The sequence below is a fragment of the Cordyceps javanica genome, chromosome 3 (genome assembly GCF_051103115.1).
Source record: "Cordyceps javanica chromosome 3, complete sequence".
NCBI lineage: Eukaryota > Fungi > Ascomycota > Sordariomycetes > Hypocreales > Cordycipitaceae > Cordyceps > Cordyceps javanica.
The window spans coordinates 1,845,377-1,870,298 of record NC_139297.1 but is presented as its reverse complement, the minus strand read 5'-3'; the positions used below and the strand labels follow the sequence as shown (position 1 = coordinate 1,870,298).

General features: G+C 55.6%; 7 protein-coding genes across 7 annotated transcripts; 6 read left to right on the top strand and 1 right to left on the bottom strand.

The window, feature by feature from the left end:
• Positions 1-175: 175 nt before the first annotated feature.
• Positions 176-1,803, top strand: V2A60_004770 (rhomboid family protein; the record flags this gene model as incomplete). Its single annotated transcript, XM_083256084.1, has 2 exons — positions 176-752; positions 815-1,803. The coding sequence occupies 2 exons, from the start codon at positions 176-178 to the stop codon at positions 1,801-1,803; spliced, it is 1,566 nt and encodes a 521-aa protein (XP_083112210.1).
• Positions 1,804-2,531: 728 nt separating this feature from the next.
• V2A60_004769 (DNA-directed DNA polymerase delta POL3) lies at positions 2,532-5,852 on the top strand (the record flags this gene model as incomplete). The annotated part of the gene is made up of 1 exon (XM_083256083.1): positions 2,532-5,852. The coding sequence occupies one exon, from the start codon at positions 2,532-2,534 to the stop codon at positions 5,850-5,852; it is 3,321 nt and encodes a 1,106-aa protein (XP_083112209.1).
• A 3,416-nt stretch (positions 5,853-9,268) lies between these two features.
• Positions 9,269-11,034, top strand: V2A60_004768 (Glutamate/Leucine/Phenylalanine/Valine dehydrogenase-domain-containing protein; the record flags this gene model as incomplete). Its single annotated transcript, XM_083256082.1, has 4 exons — positions 9,269-9,479; positions 9,557-9,782; positions 9,861-9,910; positions 9,995-11,034. The coding sequence occupies 4 exons, from the start codon at positions 9,269-9,271 to the stop codon at positions 11,032-11,034; spliced, it is 1,527 nt and encodes a 508-aa protein (XP_083112208.1).
• Positions 11,035-11,782: 748 nt separating this feature from the next.
• V2A60_004767 (uncharacterized protein) lies at positions 11,783-13,983 on the top strand (the record flags this gene model as incomplete). The annotated part of the gene is made up of 4 exons (XM_083256081.1): positions 11,783-12,041; positions 12,205-12,417; positions 12,517-13,119; positions 13,280-13,983. 4 exons carry the CDS (start codon positions 11,783-11,785, stop codon positions 13,981-13,983), a joined length of 1,779 nt encoding a protein of 592 aa, XP_083112207.1.
• Positions 13,984-14,389: 406 nt separating this feature from the next.
• V2A60_004766 (CoA-transferase family III domain-containing protein) lies at positions 14,390-15,694 on the top strand (the record flags this gene model as incomplete). Its single annotated transcript, XM_083256080.1, has 2 exons — positions 14,390-14,450; positions 14,550-15,694. The coding sequence occupies 2 exons, from the start codon at positions 14,390-14,392 to the stop codon at positions 15,692-15,694; spliced, it is 1,206 nt and encodes a 401-aa protein (XP_083112206.1).
• Positions 15,695-16,179: 485 nt separating this feature from the next.
• V2A60_004765 (dynamin-like GTPase VPS1) lies at positions 16,180-18,574 on the bottom strand (the record flags this gene model as incomplete). The annotated part of the gene is made up of 6 exons (XM_083256079.1): positions 16,180-16,348; positions 16,401-16,485; positions 16,536-16,803; positions 16,857-18,243; positions 18,308-18,442; positions 18,522-18,574. The coding sequence occupies 6 exons, from the start codon at positions 18,572-18,574 to the stop codon at positions 16,180-16,182; spliced, it is 2,097 nt and encodes a 698-aa protein (XP_083112205.1).
• Positions 18,575-22,692: 4,118 nt separating this feature from the next.
• V2A60_004764 (WD40-repeat-containing domain protein) lies at positions 22,693-24,523 on the top strand (the record flags this gene model as incomplete). The annotated part of the gene is made up of 3 exons (XM_083256078.1): positions 22,693-23,380; positions 23,437-23,840; positions 23,894-24,523. 3 exons carry the CDS (start codon positions 22,693-22,695, stop codon positions 24,521-24,523), a joined length of 1,722 nt encoding a protein of 573 aa, XP_083112204.1.
• Between the last annotated feature and the right edge of the window lie 399 nt (positions 24,524-24,922).

Genomic DNA, 24,922 nt, shown 5'->3' with positions numbered 1-24,922 from the left:
ATCCGCTCCCGCCTGGGTCCTCACCGTCCATTCTCCAACAATCCTACGCGTGCTGCAGAAGCTTCCTCACTTCGTCGCCTCCATTCAACACACGCTCGTTGCTTGCTTTTCACAACCTGCTAGGACTGTCACTTCTGCGTTCCAACCCTAGACGGAGAGATAACACATCGACATCATGGCGTCGGGTGGCTATCCGTATTCTGGCGGCGGCGGCGGTCACAACGCGCAACAACAACAGCCTTACTACGAACCAGAATCTCTACATGTGCATTCCCAACAATCGACGCCCGCGCCACAGTATCACGCCGCACAGCCCGGTAACAACTATGGCTACAACACACAAAACACCCAGACCCAGCCTCGCCGACCGTCGCCTTTCGATAGCGTCTTCGACGACAACGCTTACCCGCCAAGCTCCGGACCAGGCAGTGTGCCTGCCGGAAACACGCCTCAGCATGGCCACTACCAAGATACGGGCTACTACGGCCAGGCCGGACCCTCACCTGTCTCGTCTAGACCGAATGTTGCGGAGGATATTCCCCTGCAAGACCGACCGAACAAGGACGCTGAAGCTAATGATCACATCTACGATGCATCGGCTGCCCCTGGGCAACGCTTACGCAGGGGTAGAGGCAAAGTCCGTGTGGGAGAGCTGGGCATGCTTGGTTCCGACAAGAAACGGATTCCTTTCGTCGTGTACCTTTTTAGCTTGGTCCAAGCTGCCGTTTTCATTGCCGAAATTGTAAAAAATGGTGAGTTGCGCTCAGTCACCATCCCAATGCCAAATTCGTTTCCGCTGACAAGTCTATTTCAGGTACAATGACGGGCTCTCCCATCATGATTAAGCCGCAGTTTAATCCCATGATTGGCCCCTCGACGCAGGTGCTCATCAACATGGGCGCCCGATATGCGCCTTGCATGCACAACATCAAGGCGATCCAGGGTGCCCCGGCCGATCGACCAATCTATTTCCTCTGCCCTAATGCGACGACCAACAGTGAACTTTGCCCACTGTCCACGCTCTGTGGATTTGGCGGCGTGCCCGACCCCGTATTTGACGGAAACGCAGATCAACACCCAGCGCCTGACCAGTGGTACCGGTTCATCCTCCCCATCTTCATGCATGCTGGAATCATCCATATTGGATTCAACTTACTCCTGCAGCTGACAGTGGCCAAGGAAATGGAACAAGCTATTGGGTCTATCCGTTTTTTCCTCGTGTATATGAGCGCTGGCATCTTTGGTTTTGTCATGGGCGGCAACTTTGCGGCCCCTGGCATTGCCTCTACTGGTGCTTCCGGTTCCTTGTTTGGCATCATTGCGCTTACTCTTTTGGATTTGCTTTACTCCTGGTCGGAGCGTCGCAGTCCCGTCAAGGACCTCATGTTTATTATCCTGGACATGGTCATTGCCTTTGTTCTCGGCTTGTTGCCCGGCTTGGACAATTTCTCGCATATCGGGGGTTTCCTCATGGGACTGGCCCTCGGAATTTGCGTTTTGCATTCTCCGAATGCGCTGCGAAGACGCCTGGATGAGGGCACGGCTTATTCCGCTGTCCAGGGCGGTCAAACAGTGCACCCGGCCTTCCTGAAAAGCCCTGTCGGCTTCTTCAGAGGACGAAAGCCTCTCTGGTGGGCTTGGTGGATTGTACGAGTCGCTGTTCTCATCACAATCATTGTCGTTTTCATTGTGCTGTTGAACAACTTTTACAAACTTGGTGAGCAGTGTGGATGGTGCAAGTATTTGAGCTGCCTGCCCATTAAGGACTGGTGTGAGCTCGGCGCGATCAAAGAGTCCTCCTGATCGCACCATTTCCATTTGCTCTATCTTGGAGAATTTCCCTTTTCTGTGTTTATCACTTGCGTTGCATGCCAAGGTTGGCATTCCTGCACAGCGTTGGCGTTTGATGGGGCAATGTGTTTTACGACTGTGGTCAAGCAGACATAGTATAGATAGTTTGGCCTCAAATTTTGACGAAGAGTTGAATCCTACCTCAATTAAAGACCCTACTTCGGACTATTGCAATCCATCGTTTCCCTTGATTGAGATTCTGTACAGTGCCAGGCTTTGCTGATGAGTGGCGTCTGCGCCTACACTCTGTTGTAGTTTTGCCACTGCCACTACTGAAGAGTCTATCTAGAAAGCTGTCGAGAGAGCTAGATACTCGATAATTTCGACAAGGCATTTTTTCTGAATACAGTCATGTCATACAGCACCTTGCTCTCTTGATGGCCTCGCGAAATCACGTGTAAGCCATTAATGCTTCGGTGGGTCCGTCACGTCACGGTGCCAAAGGCGCGTCTTTCTAAAGTGGCGTCCAAAACGGGCGTGTCAAGCCAATCGGCGTGTGCTTTTTGCCCATCAACGCCCACTGACAACCTTTCATCACTGCACCCTAGCTACAACTGCGCTGGCCATTGACTTGCTTTTCGCGCCTCCCACACGCCATAAGAGCTTCGTCAGCCTCTATTTTTCCAGCAGACTGTTTGCCGAGCACTCCTGTCCGAACGAATACAAGAAGAACCAGAGCCATGTCGACTGCGGTCCTCCCGCAGAAGCGGGTGCTGGGCGAGTCCAAGACTGGCCGAAACATTCCGCCAACGACGCCCTCGTCCGCCAAGAAGCGCAAGACGGACGTCTTCTCCTCGTCGCCGGCGGTGTTTTCCGCGTCGCAAAAGGACTCGCGGTCCAAGCTGCTGGGCTCCAGCCAGACCAAGAGCGTGTTCGAGTCCGAGGTGCTCGAGAAGCTGAGCCAGGACATTTCCGAGCGCAAGCAGAACAACACGGAAAAGGATCAGGCCTGGGACCGCCCGCCTGTCGAGAGCCTCGATGTCACCAAGGACAGCATCTGCTTCCAGTCGATCGACGCCGAGGAGGGCACGCTGCACGGCGGCCGCACGACGGTCAAGCTCTTTGGCGTCACGGAACGGGGAAACTCGGTCATGCTCCACGTCACCGATTTCAGACACTACATCTATGTAGCTGCGCCGACGTCCTTCCAGCCAAAGGACTGCGCCGCATACAAGGCCTTCCTGGAGCAGCAGCTCGCCCAGCATCAGCCCGCCATCCACTCGGTGGTGCTGCGCCTGCGTGAGGACATGTTTGGCTTCAACGGCAACGTCCAGATGGCGTTTCTGCAGATCACAGTTACCGACCCCAAGTTCATCAACAGCGTCCGATCGACAATCGAAGCGGGCAACGCCAACTGGAAGGGCATGTGGGGCAGCGGCGACGGCGGCATCATGACTTACGACAATATCCAATACGTCCTCCGCTTCATGGTCGACTGCAAGATCCAAGGCATGGCCTGGGTCGAAGCACCCGCAAACACATACAAGCTCATCCCCGAACACGCCAGGCAATCCAACTGCCAGATCGAGGCGGAAATCGACTACCACGACTTGGTCGCACACAAACCAGAGGGTGAGTGGGCCAAAATGGCACCACTCCGAATCTTGTCGTTTGATATCGAGTGTGCTGGTCGCAAGGGAATCTTTCCAGAGCCTGAGCACGATCCTGTCATTCAGATTGCCAACGTTGTCACCCGTTATGGAGAAAAGAAGCCATTCATCAGAAACGTCTTCTGTCTGGATACGACCAGTTCCATCGTCGCCACTCAAGTTCTTGAATACGAAAAGGAGGCAAAGTTGCTGAGCGAGTGGCAGCAGTTCCTTATCAAGGTCGACCCCGACATCATCATTGGCTACAATATTGCCAACTTTGATTTCCCGTATCTGATCAACCGAGCCAAACACCTCAAGGTCTCGGGCTTCGAATACTGGACTCGATTACCTAGCATTCCGTCTAGGGTCAAGGACACGAGCTTTTCCAGCAAGCAGATCGGTAACCGTGATACCAAATCGACCAACACCAACGGCCGTTTGCAGCTGGATCTGCTCCAGCTGATTCAACGTGATCACCAACTACGTAGTTATACGCTCAACTCGGTCTGCGCCCAGTTCCTCGGCGAGCAAAAGGAAGACGTGCATCACACCATGATTACGGAACTATTCAACGGTACACCCGAGTCTCGTCGACGTCTGGCAATTTATTGTTTGAAGGATGCATATCTACCACAGAGACTGATGGACAAGCTCTCATGCCTCGAAAACTATACCGAAATGGCTCGTGTCACAGGTGTTCCGTTTAACTTTTTGCTCTCGCGCGGTCAACAAATCAAGTTTGTCAGCCAACTGTTCCGGAAGGCTCTGGAGCAGAAGTTGGTCATCCCCAACATGAAGGGCGACCCCTCGGATGATCAGTACGAGGGCGCGACAGTCATTGAACCGACGCGTGGTTACTATGACGTGCCCATCGCAACACTCGATTTCGCTTCGCTGTACCCGAGTATCATGCAAGCACACAATCTGTGCTACACGACCCTCATTACCCGCAAAGACAGAATAGCACAGTTTAACCTGGTCAAGGACGAAGACTACATTGTTACGCCGAACGGCGACATGTTTGTGACGACAAAACAACGCAAGGGTCTGCTGGCTCAGATTCTCGAAGAACTTTTGTCGGCCAGAAAGCAGGCCAAGCGTGAGCTGGCCGTCGAGACAGATCCATTCAAGAAGGCTGTATTGAACGGTCGCCAGCTGGCTCTGAAGATTTCCGCCAACTCGGTCTACGGTCTCACTGGTGCTACGACTGGAAAGCTGCCCTGCCTGGCCATTGCCAGTTCGACAACAAGTTTCGGTCGTCAGATGATTGAAAAGACAAAGGACGAAGTGGAGAAGAAGTACTGCATCGCGAACGGATATTCACACGATGCGCAAGTCATTTACGGTGATACTGATTCCGTCATGGTCAAATTCGGCACCAAGGAGCTGGCCGAGGCGATGAAGCTGGGCGAAGAGGCGGCCACGTTTGTCTCGTCCAAGTTTACCAAGCCAATCAAACTGGAATTCGAAAAGGTCTACTTCCCGTACCTGCTCATCAACAAGAAGCGTTACGCTGGTCTGTACTGGACCAAGACGGAAAAGTACGACAAGATGGACACCAAGGGTCTGGAGACGGTACGAAGAGACAACTGTTTGCTGGCACAAACGGTCATTGAAAAAGTGCTGCGGATGATTCTCATCAATCGTGACGTGCAGGGCGCGCAGGACTACGTCAAGGATACGATTGCCGACCTGCTGCAAAACAAGATTGACATGTCGAAGCTGGTCATCACCAAAGCCCTGACAAAGGAAGATTACTCGGCCAAGCAAGCGCACGTGGAGTTGGCGGCACGGATGAAGAAGCGCGATGCCGGGTCGGCGCCTGCCCTCGGAGATCGCGTGGCGTATGTCATGATTCGAGGAGCGGCAGGGGCCAAGAACTTTGAAAAGTCGGAGGATCCCATCTACGTGCTCGAGAACAACGTGCCCATCGACACAAAGTACTACCTGGACAACCAGCTTGCCAAGCCGCTGACGCGAATCTTTGAGCCGATCCTGGGCGAGACCAAGGCGCGATCGCTGCTGACGGGGGACCACACGCGAACGATTTCGGTGGCGGCGCCGACGGTGGGCGGGCTGATGAAGTTTGCCAAGAAGACGCAGACGTGCATGGGCTGCAAGCGACCGCTGAACGGCAAGACGGAGAGCCAAGGCGCGGTGTGCTCCGACTGCGCGCCGCGCGTGGGCGAGCTGTACAAGCGGACGCTGGACCGCATGTCGGACCTCGAGGTTCGGTTCGGGCGGCTGTGGACGCAGTGTCAGCGCTGCCAAGGCAGCATGCATTGCGAGGTCATTTGCAGCAGCAAAGATTGCCCAATCTTTTACATGCGGATGAAGGCGAAGAAGGACTTGGAGGATGCGGGCAAGGAGCTGTCGAGATTCGACGCCGATCAGGCTGACATCTGGTAACGTGGCTGCGTGCGATTGTTGCCTTGTTTCTTTCTGTCTTTTCCTCTTTTTTTTTCTTTTCTTTTCTCGTTCAATCTGCATGTCGAGGGAGGGTGTTCCCGACTAGTCTGGTTTGGGTCTTTTTTTTCTTCTTTTGGTTTGGGTGCAGGCGAAAATGACTGTCAACGTCTTGCTATTTTTTTTAATGAAGGAGGGAGAAACCGTCGGTGGCTTGTAATTCGAGTTTTGTTGTTGGGGGGATTTCCCTTGCCAAAGGCTACTACATGCATGTTGAGCCATGTGGGGATCATGCGTGAGAAGAGGGTCGATATCATCTGTACTGTGGCGTTTTTTTTATTGCAGGCAACGGCAATGCATCTTCAGGGTTCAATATATCTTTTTTCTTTGTTGCTTTTTTTTTTCTTGCTGAGGGTTACGTTACAGATTGCTGCAGGAGGATTCGCTCAGTAGCGTGAGGGAGGAATTGTGGTTTGACTTGTGTATTTTGACATTCGATGTTCGGAATTTCTAGGATGAGTTGCTGAAACGTATGGGATAATGCAGCAGAGCAAGAATTGAATGCCGTCTCGTTCTTTTTTGCTTGCTCGTTGTCAATTGTCTTGGTAGCGAGGCAGGGGTATGCCTTCCTTTGTAGGTGGCCGATGACGTATGATCTCATGCGCTCTGGGGCGATCTCGGTGCGAAATGGCAACATTGGGGTGTGAACGGCAGTCGAGTCTTGCAGAGAGGCATCCAAAGCTGAGAGAGAGCTTGATCGGTCAAAAGGAAAAGTCATAGTGATACTTGCAGGATCGAAACAAAACAAGTGCCGTCATTTTGATTCATTTCGGCCACGAGTGATTTTATTACTTGTTTTCCGATGCGCACCTTGATTCCGCCGACAATTCAGCCGCATTAGTGGGTGCTGAGTTTATTAGTACCAAAAGAGGGAGCAAAGGGCAGGCAGGGACCATGCCAATGTATATAACGAAAAAAATGCGACATCGGCCAGAAGGGGGGACGCGATAGCCCGTCTTATCGGGTAAAGTAGGATGAAACGAAAGACGACGCGACGGAGGGGCCTCCCTCGGAAATCCGGGGGAGGGAAGAGAGAGAGTTGTGTGCAAAAAGGACATATCCTCTCGGCCGAGCCCGAAACGAAAAAGAGCGACGAGGAGGACGACGACGACGGACGCCGGTAGCGGAATTCTTATCTACAAGTTACAGATGGATGTTCCAAAGAAACGAGAATGGGGAAAAGATAAGGAAATGCATGTATGTGTGAGACGACGGACCACCGGGGGGGTGGACGGCCGGACGGGCTATGTCATACATCTGGGGCGTATGCGGCCAACTACCACCAGTAACTATCAGTAGCGCAGGGGAAAAGGGAGGGGAGGGACCAAATCAGGGCCCCCCTTGTACCAATTCATATCGAGTAATGTTCAAAGAGAGATACCAAGGCAGCGACACCATTGGCTGAACACCACAGGCTCCAGCCAAAGCCCATTGAACAAGCAAAGCAAGGGACAGGGGAGGGGGGGAGACGATCGTATCTGTGCCCCTCGGGTTGTCTCCTTTTGGGAAAACAGAGAAGCAGGTCCCCCCCCCGCCGTTGCGTGGACCCTTTCTCGGTGATGGTCCACGGTCTCATGCCACAACTTTGTATGCTTTTGTACAATTTCTTACTTGCTCTCGTTGCGCAACATGGCAATCTTGGCACTCACTCACATCCGCACTTCCTCTAGTGGTCCCTTCACTCTCAAAGAAAGAAAAGAAAGAGGCGGGCGGGGGAGAGGGAAAACTAAGCCCGTCATTGTCTAGTCCCCGGTCCGGTCCACCGGGGGGGCGTGTGAGAGGTCGTCGCCTTATCTCTGGAGGGGGGTGTGTCTGGGGATGGGCCCTTTAGACTTTTGTTTGGTTGGTCAACAACTCTCTTTATCTCTTGTTTCCTTATCTCGAAGCTTTTTCTGGCTTGTGAAAGGGCCAATCCAGTCAACCCCAGACAGACAGACAGGCAGGCAGGCAGGCTGCTTTTTTTTTTGTTTCCAATGCGGTGATGTGGCCGGTGATCGCCTGTAAAAGAGTTTACTTATTTCTTTCTTCTCCTTCTTGTTCGGCTCGGGCGGCGGCGTCCGAGGAGGTAGGTCGTGTGCAAAGCGGACAATTACGGATGACACGCACTCGCACTCTTTCTCCCTCCCCCCCCATTCTCTCTCACCCTCCCAATCCTATAATGCAAAAGACTGGCATACTCTTTCTCTTTTATTCACATAATCATGTTGGAAATGCAGACCCCTTTCTCTTCTACGTACTGAGTAGACCTTTTTTTTTTCCCCCTTCTTTGAGGCTCTATCCCGGACGTAGTGGGAAGAGGGGCGGCCGCAACCAGCAGCCAATGCCCTGAACGGGATTTGGAATGGGGAAGGGGGGGGGGGGGGCGTGTCTGCTTGTCACTCAGTGGCTGAATTGCCTAGTCTCTATTGCCTAGTCTCTCTCTATGTGTGTGTCTCTTGTGCATGTTTGCAACGTATAATCTGTTCATGACGCAGGATGCATGTGGAGCGCAAGGGCAAGTTAGGCGGCAGCGACGGCGGCGGCGGCGGCGGCGCAAGATGCGCGACTCCAAAACCAACCAAAGCCCGCTTGCAACCTTTCCCTCTTGTGCCTTGCGATCATCGGAGCTTTTGGACGCCTCGGTCGAATTTTTATTTTTATTTTATTTTATTTTATTCTTTACTTCGCACGTCGCCTGCTACCGAACCCTGTCCGTCTGTCTTTGCCGCTCTCTTTCACTCTCTCTCACTCACACTCTCTCTCTCCACCACCACCCGTTTTCCTTATCAGTCGCCTCAGATTGGACAGATTCTCTTCCCAGGTAACGTCCCATGTTTTTGTAATAGTAGCTTTTACTTAGCTTCCCCTCCTTCTTCCCCCTTCCATGTCCTTAGCGAAGAGCCGAAGCTTCGGACGACAACGGAATGCAGTGCGCCTTCACACCCCCTTCCACCTCCGACTGGGACAAGAGGCGGCGCCAATGTCCGACGTCGCCCGTCCACATCGCGGGCCGACTTACAAGGTTTACCAGTATACTCTGGACATGGTTGGCAGGCAAGAAATCCTACGTAGTGTGAAAATCGTCATCATAAAGAGCTGCGGTTGGCCCTTCCCTCCTGGTCTCCATTCCCACTCCCCCGATTCCGACTGCAACGACATCATATCTATCCATCCATCCATCCATAAAACAGCCCGCGGCACAGACCAAGAAAAGAAGGCCCAGAAAGCTTAAGCTAAACCCTCCCCCGGTCTTTCCCCCCAATCTGAACTCTATAAAGTTTCAATCTTCCTCCTCTTCTCGTATCTTATCTTTTATCATTCTTCCTATCTCTCTTCTACTTCTTATCCTTCTTATCCTTTGAACCCTTCTTCCCCCCGAAATGTTCGAGGCACCTCTTCCCGTCACTCTTCCTCCAACCACCGACTACCAACACGCAGATCCCGTCCGCGCTCACAACGCCACGCCTACCCAGATCCTCCAGAACCAGACGCCGGACAGCAAGATCCCGGCCAAGAAGCCCGTCCACAACAGCTCTCTGCCCGCCATGTCCAACATTCCCTCGGAGCCAGAGTTTCAGCAGGCTTACAACGGTACGGCGTCTCCCACCCCCCAGACCCGGCAACTTCTCTTGAACTTGGCTCGACTAACAACAAAACACCCGTAACAGAGCTTGCCAGCACTCTCGAAAACAGCTCCCTCTTCCAGAAGCACCCCGAGTACAGAACCGCCCTCGAGGTCGTCTCCATTCCTGAGCGTGTCATCCAGTTCCGTGTCGTCTGGGAGGATGACAAGGGTCAGGTCCGCGTCAACCGCGGTTACCGTGTCCAGTTCAACTCGGCCCTCGGCCCCTACAAGGGTGGCCTGCGATTCCACCCCACCGTCAACCTGTCCATGTAAGTCGACAGTCGCGTCAAGTCACATCCAGTCACACGAGGTGTATCAACGCCAGCTAACCAACTGTCACCACACAGCCTGAAATTCCTCGGCTTTGAGCAAATCTTTAAGAATGCTCTCACTGGACGTGAGTATAGAGCAACCCCTCCCCTCCCCAATATCACTGAACGCACGCACCTTGGACATGATTTTGCTGACGACCGACACGCAGTAAACATGGGCGGTGGCAAGGGTGGTGCCGACTTCGACCCCAAAGGCAAGAGCGATGGTGAGATTCGCCGCTTCTGCCAGGCTTTCATGCGCGAGCTGTCCAAGCACATTGGCGCCGACACCGACGTGCCCGCGGGCGACATTGGCGTGTCCGGCCGCGAGGTGGGCTTCATGTTTGGCGCGTACCGCCAGGCGCGCAACAAGTGGGAGGGCGTGCTCACGGGCAAGGGCCTCGACTGGGGCGGCAGCCTGATCCGCCCCGAGGCCACGGGCTACGGCCTCGTCTACTACGTCGACTACATGCTGCAGCACGCCGGCCGCGGCAGCTTCGCCGGCAAGCGCGTCGCCATCTCGGGCTCGGGCAACGTCGCGCAGTACGCGGCGCTCAAGTGCATGGAGCTCGGCGCGACCGTCGTCTCGCTGTCCGACTCGCAGGGCGCGCTCGTCGCCGAGGAGGGTGAGGGCTTCACCGCCGCGCACGTCGACGAGATTGCCGCCCTCAAGGTCAAGCGCCAAGCGCTGACGGCCTTTACGGCGACAAAAGGCTTCAAGTACCTCGAGGGCGCGCGCCCCTGGGTCCACGTCGGCAAGGTCGACGTCGCCCTGCCCTGCGCGACCCAGAACGAGGTCAGCAAGGACGAGGCCGAGGCGCTCGTCGCCGCCGGCGTCGTCGCCGTCGCCGAGGGCTCCAACATGGGCTGCACCCAGGAGGCCATTGACGTCTTCGAGGCCGAGCGCGCCGCCCGCGGCGCCCAGGCCATCTGGTACGCCCCCGGCAAGGCCGCCAACTGCGGCGGCGTCGCCGTCTCGGGCCTCGAGATGGCCCAGAACAGCCAGCGCCTCACCTGGTCCGCCGACGAGGTCGACGACAAGCTCAAGAACATCATGAAGGCCGCCTTTGACAACGCCCTCAAGACCGCCGAGGAGTACGTCGTCGCCAAGCAGGGCGAGCTGCCCAGCCTCGTCGCCGGCAGCAACATTGCCGGCTTCCTCAAGGTCGCCCAGGCCATGCACGACCAGGGCGACTGGTGGACCCAGTAGAATGATTCTCTCTGGCTTCATGTAAACCGGCTGGGTTTTGCTTGCTCTTCTCCTTCTTCTTCTTGACACATATTTTTTTCGGCCTTTCTTCTTTTGGAGTTTTGTGCGTTGGAAAGGTGCTACAAAGGCATTTTTGCATGGTATATCTTGTCTTCCTAACGATTCCCACGACGACGCCACAGCATTGGAGATTGGAATTTATAGATTGGGCGTCGGATTTTTTTTCTATTTCCATCAGTTTACTTTGTTTTATGCAATCTATAGATGACAGATATTAGCTTTATCTCAAAAAAAGAGAATATTTGCTCAAGGTACACTTGTTTCACGCTGCGTGTGCAAAAGTAATTCGGCATTGGATCATCTGCCGGATCAGGAATGAGCCATTCTGTATACAAAAAATGGTTGGTCAAGTCATTTTGGGTTTTGAATAAAAAGGAAAAAGCCTCTTTTGCCTTGTTTGGTAAAGGAGCACCACGAACTGCGCGGGGTTATAGTGCGGTGCGGCTGAAAGCTGCAAGGCTGAACTGCGACAACTACTCAGTAGTGAAGGCTTTGCAAAGGTTGCCGGCAATTGAGATGAAGCTGAAGGTTAGCGTGGAGGGATATGCCAAAGTTGAGTCAACCTCGGGATTGACACAGTTTGAGTATAGGACAAAAAGTATCCCCAGTGTGCTACATCTCCCTCTGATTCCTTCATCGTGTCAAGGATGTTGACGAATGCTTCACCGTTCCATCGGGATAGCCTACAATGCTACGCCTTACTTGTATACTTGCCACGACGTCCGCGCTCGCTGCCCACGCCGCAGCAGACGATGCTATCGGCCGCGAAGTGAGAGACCCGGGACAGCTCTTTCGAGGCTCCTCGGCAGAGTCGCCGGGGATCGATGCGTTTCTGTTCAAGAGGGACCGCGCCCACGAGCTCGCCGGCGTCGTCTCGCTGCCCGACCTTGCATGGCTGGGAAGCTTGACCGCGAGGCAGCAGCAGCAATGCCCTTATCCAGTCATGTGTTCGTCGCGCTCCTGCTGCCCGTCTGGTTACAAATGCGTACGTCTTATTTTGTTTCTTCTCTCTCTCTCTCTTTTTGTTCGTCCTGTAGCCAAATCTCAAAGTCGTCATGATCCGCTGACTTTGGCCGGGGGGGGGGGGGGGCCGAAAGTGCAATGCCGGAGCGCCGCCCTTGTGCTGCCCCTCGACGTCCGCCTGCCGGCTCGAGGTCAACAACTGCTGCCCGGACACGGCCGTGACGTGCGGCGGCAAGCTCTGCGCCAAGGAAGGGTCCGTCTGCTGCGGCCAGACCGTCTGCCCGGCAGGGACCGAGTGCAACACCAACGGCGGGAGTGTCTCGTGTTGCCGGTCTGGCGACCTCAAGTGCCTCGGAACCTGTACGTCCGCTTCTGAACGCGCCCATTTGCCCCAGATGGGAGAGAGAGAGAGAAAGAGAGAGGAATAGTCCCGTGATGAAGCTAACAAGCCGTCGCTAGGCTGCCCTGCAGGATCACGGTGCGCCGAGATTGGTGGCTACTGCCGCCGTCTGACACCCTCCGAGAGGACCTCGACGACGGAAACCACAACCACCACCACCACCACCACGTCGCGCACCACCAGAGCCACGGAGACTACAGAAACATCCACTCGGACCACAAACATCATCGTCAGCAGCAGCAGCAGCAGCACGCGGACGACGTCCACGGCCGGCACGTCCGAGACGGCCTGCTCCGCCAACGACGCCGTCGCCCGCCGCGGGGACCAGCACGACCACGCGACGCGGAAGCGGCAGAACCTGCGGCCCAACTGCGTGTACGAGTGCCGCAACGGCCAGAGGCTGCCCGTCGTCGAGGTGCCCGACGTCCCCGGCCAGACGGACCAGCTGTTTCTGAGCATGTGCTCGGGGATCCTCGGGACCAGCTCCGGCCGCGCCGGCGGCGGCGGCGGCGGCGACGGCCGCAACTTTGACGTGCTGACGTACCGCGGCGCCGACGGCAAGGCCCTCCGCCGCAGCCAGGCGCGCTGCAAGGGCTACTGCGCGCAGCAAAAGGCCGTCTTTGGCGACCCGGCGACCCTGCAGTGCGACGAGTACCCTCCAGGTAAGCGTCTCTAGACTTTTGTGCGTTTCTTTTTTCTCTTCTTTTCCTATTTTTTTTTCAGGGGCGCGTCGAGAAGTCCCCCGCCTCACCAAGTCTGTGCCACAGAAAAAAAAAAAAGAAAAGAAGAAGCTGACCAAAGGCGGGTTTTGACAATCAACAGCAATGGCAGGCGAGGGCGGCAAGGGCGCATTCCGCGTGTGCATTCCCAACGCGCAAAACTCGGGCGCCCAAGCCAGACTCTTTCGGCGCTTCGTCAGCGACTGCGCTCCCGTCAAGGGGAAGCCGTTCATTGTCCGCATGAAGGGTGGCTGCAGGGTGCGCAACGACAAGCGGGAGGCGGACGGCGGCAGTCCCCTGCAGCAGCAGCAGCAGCAGCAGCAGCAGCACACGGCCGCTCGACGCGCAGACGGCAGCGGACAGGCCACGACGTTCAACGCCTCGAGCAGCGTGCTCTACTCCTGGGACAACATGACGTACATGTACGTGCCGCTGCCGGAGCTGCAGGACGGGCACTACCGCATCGCGATGCAGTTCCGCGGCGAGGTGCGCGGCGTCCAGGTGACGGACAGCGACGGCGACGACCACTACGCCAGCGGCGCCACCGTGTCGGACGGCCACGTGCTCGAGTTTGACGTGACAGGCGTCGACGCCGGCGCCGACGGCGCCGACGAGACCGATCCGCTGCCCGCGGGTCTGTTCCTGGACGTGGACGAGGCGGTGGACGTGAGCTACACGGCCGAGGCGATGCTCAACAGCAGCACGCAGACGGGCCAGAACTCGTGGGCGAGTCGGGCAGCGGGACCGTCAACTCTGGCGTGGACTTTTTGTGGTTTGGCAAGTGTTGTTGTTGTTGCTCTGGCGTAAGTAGTCCGTCCCTTTACTTGTGTAAGTCGACTTCAAGATTTGGGGCAGGACTGGGTCGCTCAGTTGCAGACAAGTGTTTTGAAATTTGCAGCCATCGCTAATTCAGCACCGCCGATACTTGCTTTATCATATATGAAAAATGATTTTTTTTTTCTCGTTCAAGATTTAAAAGTGATCAAACTCGTCAGCGTAATGCAAATGCCCACGTACCGTTATGAATGGCTTCCGAGCGTGCCTGGAGCTCACCCCACATAACCGAACGTCCTCGGCTACACGGCTGCATGTATATATGTAGGACAACCCTTCACTGCCATCGAACCCTGTCTCTTGCCATTACAATTGACGAACAAGTATACGACAGGCCGTCCATTGCTTTCCCGACATTTCATCTAGACACATATCCATCATGGTCGGCGCGCCTCCTCTCACAGGCATCAAGGTGCTGGAGTTTGCCGGTCTCGCACCCGGTACGTCACTCACCAACCCACCCACCACCCACCACCACCCAGCCATGACTGGCCCTCTCATCATCGTCTCCTAACAAATACTCCCCGGCTACTACGCAGGCCCCTTTGCGGGCATGATGCTGGCCGACGCCGGCGCCACCGTGCTGCGCGTCAACCGCCACAACGACGCCCCGCAGGACATGCTCGCGCGGCGCAAGGCGTCCATCGCCGTGGACCTCAAGGACCCGCGGGGCGTGGCGCTGCTGCGGACGCTCGTCGCGTCGGGCGACGGCGTCGACGTGCTCATCGACCCCTTCCGGCCGGGCGTGCTCGAGCGCCTGGGCCTCGGGCCGGAGCCGCTGCTGCGGCTCAACCCGCGCCTCGTCTACGCGCGCATCACGGGGTACCGGCGCGACGGGCGGTACGCGGCCATGGCCGGCCACGACATCAACTACATTGGCGTGTCGGGCGCGCTGTCGCTCCTCGGCGCCGCCGGCGAGCGGCCCCAGCCGCCCGTCAACATCCTCGGCGACTTCGCGGGCGGCGGCGCCACACTCTTCCAGGGCGTGCTGCTGGCGCTGCTGGCCCGCGCCCGTACCGGCCGCGGCCAGGTCGTCGAGGCCAACATGGTCGACGGCAGCTCCTACCTGGCCACCTTTCCGCGCATGGCCCGCGCCACCCCGATGGGCGACAAGCCCCGCGGCGAGAACACGCTCGACGGCGGCTGCCCGTGGTACGGCTGCTACGAGACCCGCGACGGCCGCTGGGTCACGGTCGGCGCCCTCGAGCCCCAGTTCTTCGCCGAGCTCCTCCGCGGCCTCGGCCTCGACGGCCGCGGCTGGGAGGACGACCGCGGCGACGAGGAGCGCTGGCCCGAGCTGGCCCGCCTCTTCGCCGACGCCTTCCGGACCAAGACGCGCTCCGAGTGGGAGGCCGTCTTTGACGGCACCGACGCCTGCGTCGCGCCCGTCCTCGACTACGACGAGCTGCGCTCCGACGCCAAGCGCGAAGGCGACCAGCGGCCCGCGGTCACGCTGCGCGACACGCCCTGGTACGCCGTCCACCAGGACGCCTCCAAGGTCGGCGACGCCGACCGTGGCCAGGGTCAGGGCGTCGAGGGCGAGGGCTACCTCCCGACGCTGCTCGACGTCGGCGAGGGCGGCGATCGTGTGCTGGCCGAGTGGCTCGGCTGGGAGCGCGGGACGCACTTTGAGGACAGCAACGGACGCGGTCTCACGTTGATCAACGACAAGGCCAAGATTTAATAGGAAGCAACAGTCTGTACATCCAAACTCGTACGGCTGCGAGGGTTTGTTTCTATTCCCAGGCTGACGATCATGTATATATATATATAAAACAAACACTGCGTCGGAAATATGAAGAGTGGTCGTGAAGCTCAAAGCAAGGGACAAGCCCGGTAGGGATGTTTGCATTTTGATCTGTGAAAAACACGAAGCCGCCATTCTCGAAGAAACCTTGATCTACACAGGCATACCGCACAGAGCTGTAGAGAAACAATGACCGATAATAAAAAAAACAAAAAAAGTCATTTCATATCTACTCTAAACCCCTGGCCCAACAAGTCATGGTATCGAAAAGGGAAATTTAAAAATTACTTTCTTTTGTATTACCTTTATCCGCGCGAGGGGGGCGCGCAGAGCGCCTGCGCTGCAGCAACGACGTTGCGCCGCCGTCCGGGGGATAAAGACGTGTGAAGCAAGTTTGGCAACGTGTTCGAACGCCCATTCCTTTACTGCACCTGACTGACAATCTCGCTGGCGCGCGACAGCGACTCCACCATCTGCTGGCACTCCTTTCGTCGGCGAATGGTAAAGTCGCTCTCCTTTAGCAGTTCTTCTAGAGCATCCGTGCGGTACATGTTCTCAAGAAGCTCCTTTTGCATCTCATCCTTGGTGAATCTAGTCTTGTTAGCAAACATAGCTATAAATGCTTTCAGTACATGATACTTACTGGACAAGGGTGAGCATGATGGCCTTGGGCACCATGTCGATCATTGTGCGCTTGACGATGTTATAGTATGAAGAAATGAGCAGTTCTATAAGAAGTCAGCAAGGCAACCAGCGGAAATCCATGGCGTGTACATACTGATAACCTCGACCTCAATGTTTTCGCGCTCAGACAGTGTGCCAGAAGCCTTGAGTGTGGGAGGAGGAGCCTCCATGGCAGCTGCCTTCTTCTTGTTCTTGGCGGCAAAGAAACTGCCAAAGAAGCCACCGTTGCCATCAGTCTCAGGGATGGGAGGGCTGGTCGTGCGAGCGGGAGTGGTGGCGGCGGCAGGCAAAGGCTTGCCGGTCTTAGGGTCGACCTGGACCGGCTTGCTAGGATTATGGCGCTCATTCACGACAGCCATGGCCTTCGTGGGGTCAGTCTACCGTTTCTGTCCATCGAGATTGCAAATGTACTCACGCGATGACCGTTCAAAAAATCGGGGTGGCCGGTGTTGATGTAGCACGCTTCCATGTTGACGAGGTCACGAACGAGCTTATTGGTGGGCTCCATGGCCTTCTTGAAAAAGGCGATAACGACGCCGTGCATCTTTTCTTTGAGAGAAGGATAGCGACGGTACAGGGCCTTGCCGAGCAGCTGAGAGAGAATGCGGACCAGCTCATCGTACACGAGCGAAATGCACTTCAAGCTGGGGTCCTCTAGACGTTTGATCTGCTGCTTTACGATGAGCTCAAAAGCGGTAGTACCGACAAAGAGGGCCGGGGAAGAGCCAGACGAGTTGTAGAGAATGGTTCGGATATCGACGTCCTTGACAACGTCAAAGGGGTCAATGGCCTTGACGCCATTGGAGTAGAGCTCGTGGAAGACGAAGCTGATACGGGCACCACCCGACAGCTCGGTGCTGGAGAGCTCATTATTATTACCATCGAGAACAGTTCGCCACTCGTTGGTGAATTCAGTAATGATGTTGAGGATAATGTTGGCGCTGTTGCCCAGCATGGAGGGGCCAAGGCTGTCGAGTTCGGCCGTGTATTTTTGCAGGGAGCTGGCGATTCTGGCCTTGATGTCAGGCAGAGTCTGCTTAATGTGCATCATGAGAATGAGGTTCAGCTTGCGGGCGAGGTAGGGGGTACCGCAGTAGGAGCTCTTGTTGCGGTAGGCCTTGTGGTTCTCGAAAAAGTTCTTTTCGGCCTCGAGGGCAACGTTGATGGCCTTTTTGTTGTCAATATCGCGCTGGCCACGGTTGACGACGGGGACATAACCGAGACGCAGGGGAATGACGCGATTGGAGAGAATGTCGATGACATCGGTGCCCTCGTCCATCAGATCGACCTTTGTGAGGACACCAATGGTACGCTGACCTTCGGGGTCGACTTCGCGGGCGAGTTTCAGACCGTCCGAGTTGGCCAAGTCGATATTGGCAGATGTCACGGCGAGAATGATGGCGTTGGACTTGCCAATGTACTTGAGAACCATTTCACGAATTTGCCTCTCGATATCCCTGGGCTGGTCGCCGACAGGAACCTTGGTGAGACCAGGCAAGTCGACGAGGGTCAGGGTGAGAACATTGGGCGAGTAGATGCGGAGGTTGATGGGGGCGGCCGAGATGCCAGCGTTCTTGCCGACCTTTGCCTCGGTCTCGTTGGCAATCTCATCGCGGATCTTGGAGAAGTCGTAGTACTTTTGACCGGGGACGTGAAGGAACTCGCCCCATTCGTCGGCGTTGGCAGCCTTGTCATTGCCGCCGTCAAATTCGCCGTCCTTGACACCGTTGGACTGGGCGGGTCGGTTGATGAGCTGCAGAACTAGAGGTCGACGGGTAACGATACCGGAACCACGGGGCAGGCTGTGGGAGCTTGTCAGTAACACAAGACGTCGAGGGCGCGCGGCAACGGCTGAGGCAGACGTACAAGTCGCGGCCCACAATGTTTTCCAATACAGAGGACTTTCCGCTAGACTGACTACCGACGACGGCAATCTGGGGAAGATCGATGGGGTTGTTGACGCCGACAGTAGCAAATACATCCTGCAGCTTGTTGACGAGACTAGACGGGCATCTTCATGTTAGCGAGCTGTCTACCAGGGGACGGGGGACGACGGTGACGGTGCAGGGCGAGGACGCACGTAATGAGGGCAGGGTCGGAAATACCGCCCGGCGTAGAGAGGTTGCCACTCATGATGGGCGAGGATTCGGGGGCGTCTGTGTACCGGCGGACCAGTTGTCGTCTGGGAGCGAGCTCGTAGGCGCGAGTATGTACGTAGCTGGTGATTGGGACCCAGAGCGGTGTCGTTTGTTTGGAAGGGGGAGGTGGGGTGGGCTGCCGCCGTCTGAGATTAGATGTCGGGTAGACGTGGCAGGTTGCGAGTCGATGGACGAGGCGGAGATGGAAGCACGAACGCAGTGAGCAGTATGGTAGACTGGAGCCGGGGAGAGGAGGTGATGTGCAGAAGAAGAGCTGTCGATGGAGGAAAATAGTAAAAGGGAGGGTTTGCAGCTGGAACTGGTGACGCTGCGCAACACGACAGCATGTTGCCCCGTCCCACCAAAAAGACAACTGAGGCGAGCCCAACCAGGCCGCCGTCGTGTGGCTGAGGTCCGCTGCCGAGGGCTAAAAAGCAGGCCTAAAACAGTGGCTGTTTGCTGTCTCTAGAGTGCTTCCAGCAAGTTGTTGCAAGGGGGCTGAGCCACCTTCTGTGGCTGGGCTCAGGCAACCACATATTAGCACGGACGGAGTGTGGGCATTGAGTGGATGTAGTGGGTACAATGGCGATGCGTGAATCACAGCAGGCTACGCCGCCAGAATCGGTTCATCCTGGTACCGGGTACCTTTGAACGTGACATGGCATTTGTTCATAGCCAGACACAAGACCGGCAAATTCGAGAAGAAGAAGTAGAAAAAATGAATTGAGAGTAATGTATTATGTTATGTTCGACAATCGTGGGAACGAATCAATTAAGCCCTGTCCTTTTAGTTTCTAACTCTCCCCAGCATGCCAGCCTCTCGTACTATCCATACCATGGTGACGGGGCTCGTATCTAGCTTCATACATGGCGCACGCGCGTCTATTCTAGGCATCCAAATTAATTCTCTGGTGCCAACGATGGCTGAATTCTCGGCACGCCCTTCAGCCTCTTACTGTCACGAGATCTGTAGCAAGGCCGACTGAACATGTAGACGTAGAGATGGTAAAGCACAAAACGTACACAACCAGCCGTCGCTTTAACCTCTGCATGTCAAATTCACCGTCATTTCCACCAGCTTACAACCATAGGTCATCGTTTCGAGGGCAAGTATGGGCATACGCAGTATCAGTGAAATCCTCTCATACAAAGTCATCAATCACAGGTGATTATATAGAAATGAGCCTGCTTCTTCAAAGCCTGACCGATGGTTTGTACAATTGCATCGGCACTTTAGCCCTCCACGTCGAGTAAGGCAAGACTAAGAAACATCGTCTTTGAGTTCTCAGGCTTTTATGCCCCTTGGGCTGCTACGAGATTCGTAGATGCCGATAAAAGCGAAAGAATATCGACATCCACAGGCTCGGCTTCTCCATACGACTGTGGCCAATCCCGTGACACGGGACTGCCTATACCCATATTATGTATTATCTTCTATCCTAGGAATTCTGGTAAAAATTGACCAATTCGAACAAGCATCCGGGCGAGGGGGGTTCTCATGGGCGCCAATTGGGAACTGAATAACTCAAGAGTTCATCTTCATTGGACCGCTATTGAAGTGATCTGTGCGAAGTTGATAAACCTGTTTCCTCGCTGATATGTGGAAAAGACAGGCTTCACCAAGAAGGAGCTATGCTGGACGAGGAAGTGCGGTCGCAAAGAAGACATATCAACCAAATTCCTTCAGGACAGTGCTGGGAAACAAGGTACAATATACTCGGCTGTTCCCTCTGACCGGGCTGTTGCAGGCGTTCAACGCCATCTTGCACTCTATTTTCGTACCCGGATCGCATTTATCCTTTACGATTCTCTGCTTCAGGCACCATACTGCAACTTCCACTTCCTTCAGCAGGCACTTGTAGCAACGGGTGCGCCCGGCGACACTGTGTGTGCCACCCACCTCACAGCTCGCTCTCCTTGCGCTGTAAGTTGCAACCATGGTTGTGCTACGCTGCAGGCGCAAGTATTAACTGGAAAGCCGGTACGGTGGGAAATTGGATGTATGTTAACCAAGAAATGAGGTGATACTGGCGTCTAGGGGATTGAAGCACACCTGCCTCGGGCATAGCGAGCACGTCCCTAGCTGACTCGATAGCGTGTGTATTTTAGCACCAATGAGACTCCCGACATGCTGTCTCTTGATTTCGATTTACGTTACAACGGAGCCAGACGAATATATTCGATGTATATATCGGGTTTCATGGAGCATGATACTTGCGGCGTGCATGACAGTTTGCAGCACGGAGCACAGCATTGCAGCACGAGCGTGGCAGAACAGAATCAACAGCGCAAATGGCAACAGCGAATTACGTCCAGCCACCAGCAAGCACTGGATCCACTGACTTAGCAGTACATTTATGACTTGCCTGATAACGAGTGCATGTGCTCAAAATTGGCACGAATACATTCGCCGCTTTTTGTGTAGCCGCACACCGTCATCTGATGATAAAGCACGTTATTGATAGGTAGCCGGGGGCGAGGTAAGTAGGCCGGGCGACGTCCTTTGTCCGAAGGGAACTGAACTGGGTAGCGCTTTGGGCCTGCCCGAACCGCGCTGGGGCGGGTCACCTGATGGCTACTGTATCCACTAAAAGCCTGTCGGCAGCCGCTGAAGGCTGCTAATAAATACCTAGGACGACGGCCTTGTGCCAGCCTGCTGTGGCGGAAGGTATTCACGTACCTTGTGTTTTCTCTTTTTCTTTGGGACATTTTTCTTCTGAGATCTGTCTTAACTGTATCAGAGAGCATGAAAATATTTATGAAATAAAACACCATACTGAGTAATAAAGTGTTGACCAGACAGATGTCAGCTTGCCATCAAGTAGCAGCGTGTATGCCCAACTAGGTTAGGCTGGGCGAGGGGAGGCAACAGTGGCATCAGCCTGAGGTAAGGTAGGTAAGCAAACAGCGCTGTAACTCTGGCCAACAAAGGCTTTTCTGCTTCATTTTTACCGCCCACCTACATCTCAAACAACCCTAAAGGCATCCGAAAGCGCCTGCCAAGGTGTGCTGAAAGCCACCTACCTAGGTTCGTACTACTGGCTTCTCCAGGTAGTTCTCCGTACCTACCTTGGTAATCCGTACACGAAGCTGACAGGCGCCCTCGCGGCCTCCACACAACGGCAGAAGCGCACATACTTGGTAAACAACTAAAAGCGGCAAGGTAACAACTACCTACCTAGGTACCTACCTACCTACTAAAGTACTAGGTAGGCAGTTGGCAGGTAGGCACTCAGTGGCCTTTGCCACTACTGACTAGACCTACTAACCTATCCTACCTCTGTACGTAGGTGCTACTCGGACAGCTCGCTTTGCTTTCACCTTCACCATCGCATCTTCCATCTCGTACAGCTTTCACCACCCTTGCTTGGCCCTCCGTGTCACGCTCGACCTGCCAGCTCGTCTCGCGTCTCGCTGGTCCAACCTCGACGTCTCATCCACCCCCCAGAGACTCGGCTTTGACCTGCTGCACATGCTGCACACCGCACGCCGCCGTACAGCCACTCACATGTGCCCATCCGCTCACTACCCGCTCCTGGAGCACTATTAGGCCATCACAACCGCGGCCCTCGACACCACCGCCGTCATCCGAACGACCCTTTGCTTCCATCAGACGTCCTCGAGCCATAGGCCCCCCGTCGGCCGGCTCCTGAAGAAATTCCGCCTCTTCAACCAGCGGCCACCCGCCGCGGCGAGGTCGATCTGGATCGACTCCCAGATTCCAGTAACCGCCCCGCTGACGCCTCCGACGCTTCGACGACGACGACGACGACGACGATAGCAACGACGACAGCTGCGCAAAACCCGGCCACGTTTGCATCAACAACCTCTCCCACCGCTCCCCAAGCCCAAACAACTACTGCCACCTCTGCTCCGCCATCCCACCCTACCACCGCTGCCTCAGGCGCTTCCGGTCCGAATATAGAATCTTCCCCGGCCTTATCCCGTCGCGAACCGCCGCCGCAACAACCTGGCCAGATACTCGGACGCCGTCGACGCTCCTCCTCCCACCACCGCGACCAAGGGACCTCTCCCGCCTCGGCTGCTGCAGCTTCGGGTGCAGACAACCAGGCAGAACCGGAACCCAAACGAAGAAGACGCGCTTCAGCAGACATGGCTGCCTCTGACGACAACGACGCCCCTTCCAACGGAGCTGCGCCGCAGTCTGGAGCCAATGGCACATCGCCTTCATCGCCGCTGCGGACGGCAAACGGTAGCACAACAAACGGAGACGCCAAATCTACAATAGCAACAAATGGCTCGTCGGCGAAGGGGAAGCGAGTGGGAGCAGACCCCAATCCCTACACTTACTTGGGCCACAACAGAGAAGAGGTCACCCGTATCCTCATCCAGGCTCTGACTGACATGGGGTATCAAACTGCCGCTGAAAACGTCAGCCGCGAAAGCGGCTTCAACCTAGAGAACCCTACCGTCGCCGCGTTTCGATCTTCGGTGCTGCACGGCGCTTGGGATGAGACGGAGAAGTTGCTCAGTGGCTCCACAACGCCCGAAGAGCAGGGACAGTCGGGCAATGGCCTTGTTCTCACCGCGGGGTCGGATCGAAGCACTATGCGGTTCTGGGTTCGCCAACAAAAGTATCTCGAACTGTTGGAGCAGCGAGACACCTCCCGTGCCCTCGTGGCTCTGCGCAACGACCTGACCCCGCTCTCCCAGGACACAGAAAAGCTTCGCTTATTATCAAGTCTGCTCATGTGCCGCTCGACAGATGATCTCAAGTCCAAAGCAAATTGGGATGGCGCACAGGGCCGGTCCCGTCATAGATTGTTATCAGAACTTTCCAGTACGTACAACTTCGCGGCGTCCTTTGACCGGGCCACCCGCACTAACTAAGCATAGAATGTATATCACCTTCCGTTATGCTTCCCGAAAACCGGCTTGCGGTTTTATTAGACCACGTGAAAAAGAGCCAGATTGACACTTGCCTCTACCACACGGCCGCTTCCTCACCGTCATTATACTCTGACCACTCCTGTGAGCGTCGAAATTTTCCAACCGAGGTCGCTCTCGAACTCTCCGACCTGGCCGGCGAGGCCTGGCAGGTTCAATTCTCGCACGATGGTTCTAGACTTGCGGCGTGCGGCAGTAGCGAGGCTGTTGTCATCTGGGAGACGACAACTTTCGCCATTACATGCATTCTTGCTGACCACGAAGCCGGGGTCGGCAACATCTCGTGGAGTCCCGATGACACAATGCTCGTTACTTGCTCACAAGATCATTTTGCCCGTCTTTGGGATGCTAGAGTAAGCATCTCATTTCCATTTGCCCAGACATTCAACCGCTCACAGTATTCTAGTCTGGCACGTTAATAAAAAAGCTAGCTAGCTTCGACCAACCCGTCAGCGGATGCCTTTGGGCTGCCAACAGCATGTCGTTTGTGCTGGGCGGGCTATCACGCGCGCACGGGTTGTGTACCTTTTCCGTGGACACGGACGAGATCCAGGAATGGAACAAAGACCACCGCGTGCAGGACCTCGCCCTCTCACCCGATGGTCGCTGGCTCGTGGCTCTCGACGACCAGCACACGTTCCACGTCTACAATGCCAAGACGCGCGAGTTCATGTACAGTCATGAGCTCAACACGCGGCCGACGTCGGTCAGCATCAGCGAAGACTCCAAGCACATGCTTCTCAATAAGCGAGACGGTGAGGCCCAGCTCATCGAGATCGAGACCAATACCCACAAGCAAAAGTTCCTTGGCCACACAGGCGGCGAATTTCTCATCCGGAGCTCATTTGGCGGTGCGAACGAGGGATTCGTCGTCAGCGGCAGTGAGGATGGCAACATTCTCATCTGGCACAAGAACACCGGCGCCGCCGTCGAGCGCCTCCAGGGCCATGCTCCACGTTGCAACGCCGTTGTCTGGAACCCGGCGGACCCATGCATGCTAGCGTCTGGGGGCGACGACTGCCGCGTGAAGATGTAAGTCGACGATACAGCCCTTCCCCTCAGAACAGAGAAAAAGATGTTGACATGATGTGCGAATAGCTGGAGCAATAAGGCTCGAGCAGCCGAACTAAGAACCTTGCACGCACGACTACCCAGTAACAATGGATGGCGCATTGCTGAAGAGGCCCTCTATTAGCAAGCGACTCGGTACATCTTATCAGTAAGATTATCGTCTTGATTCTGTTGCTTTCTTATTCCGTGTGTCTGTTCGCTCGCTCTCTTTCTCTCTGTTCTTTTTTGGATTTTTTTTCTGGGTTTCCATGAGCCACTCACTTGTTCGTGGGACAAAGGGAGAGAGAGCGGCGGCACCGGCGGCGGGCACGAGCACGAGCGAAGAGGGCGAGCTTTTGGGTTTGGATTTTTGTTCCTTCTTCTT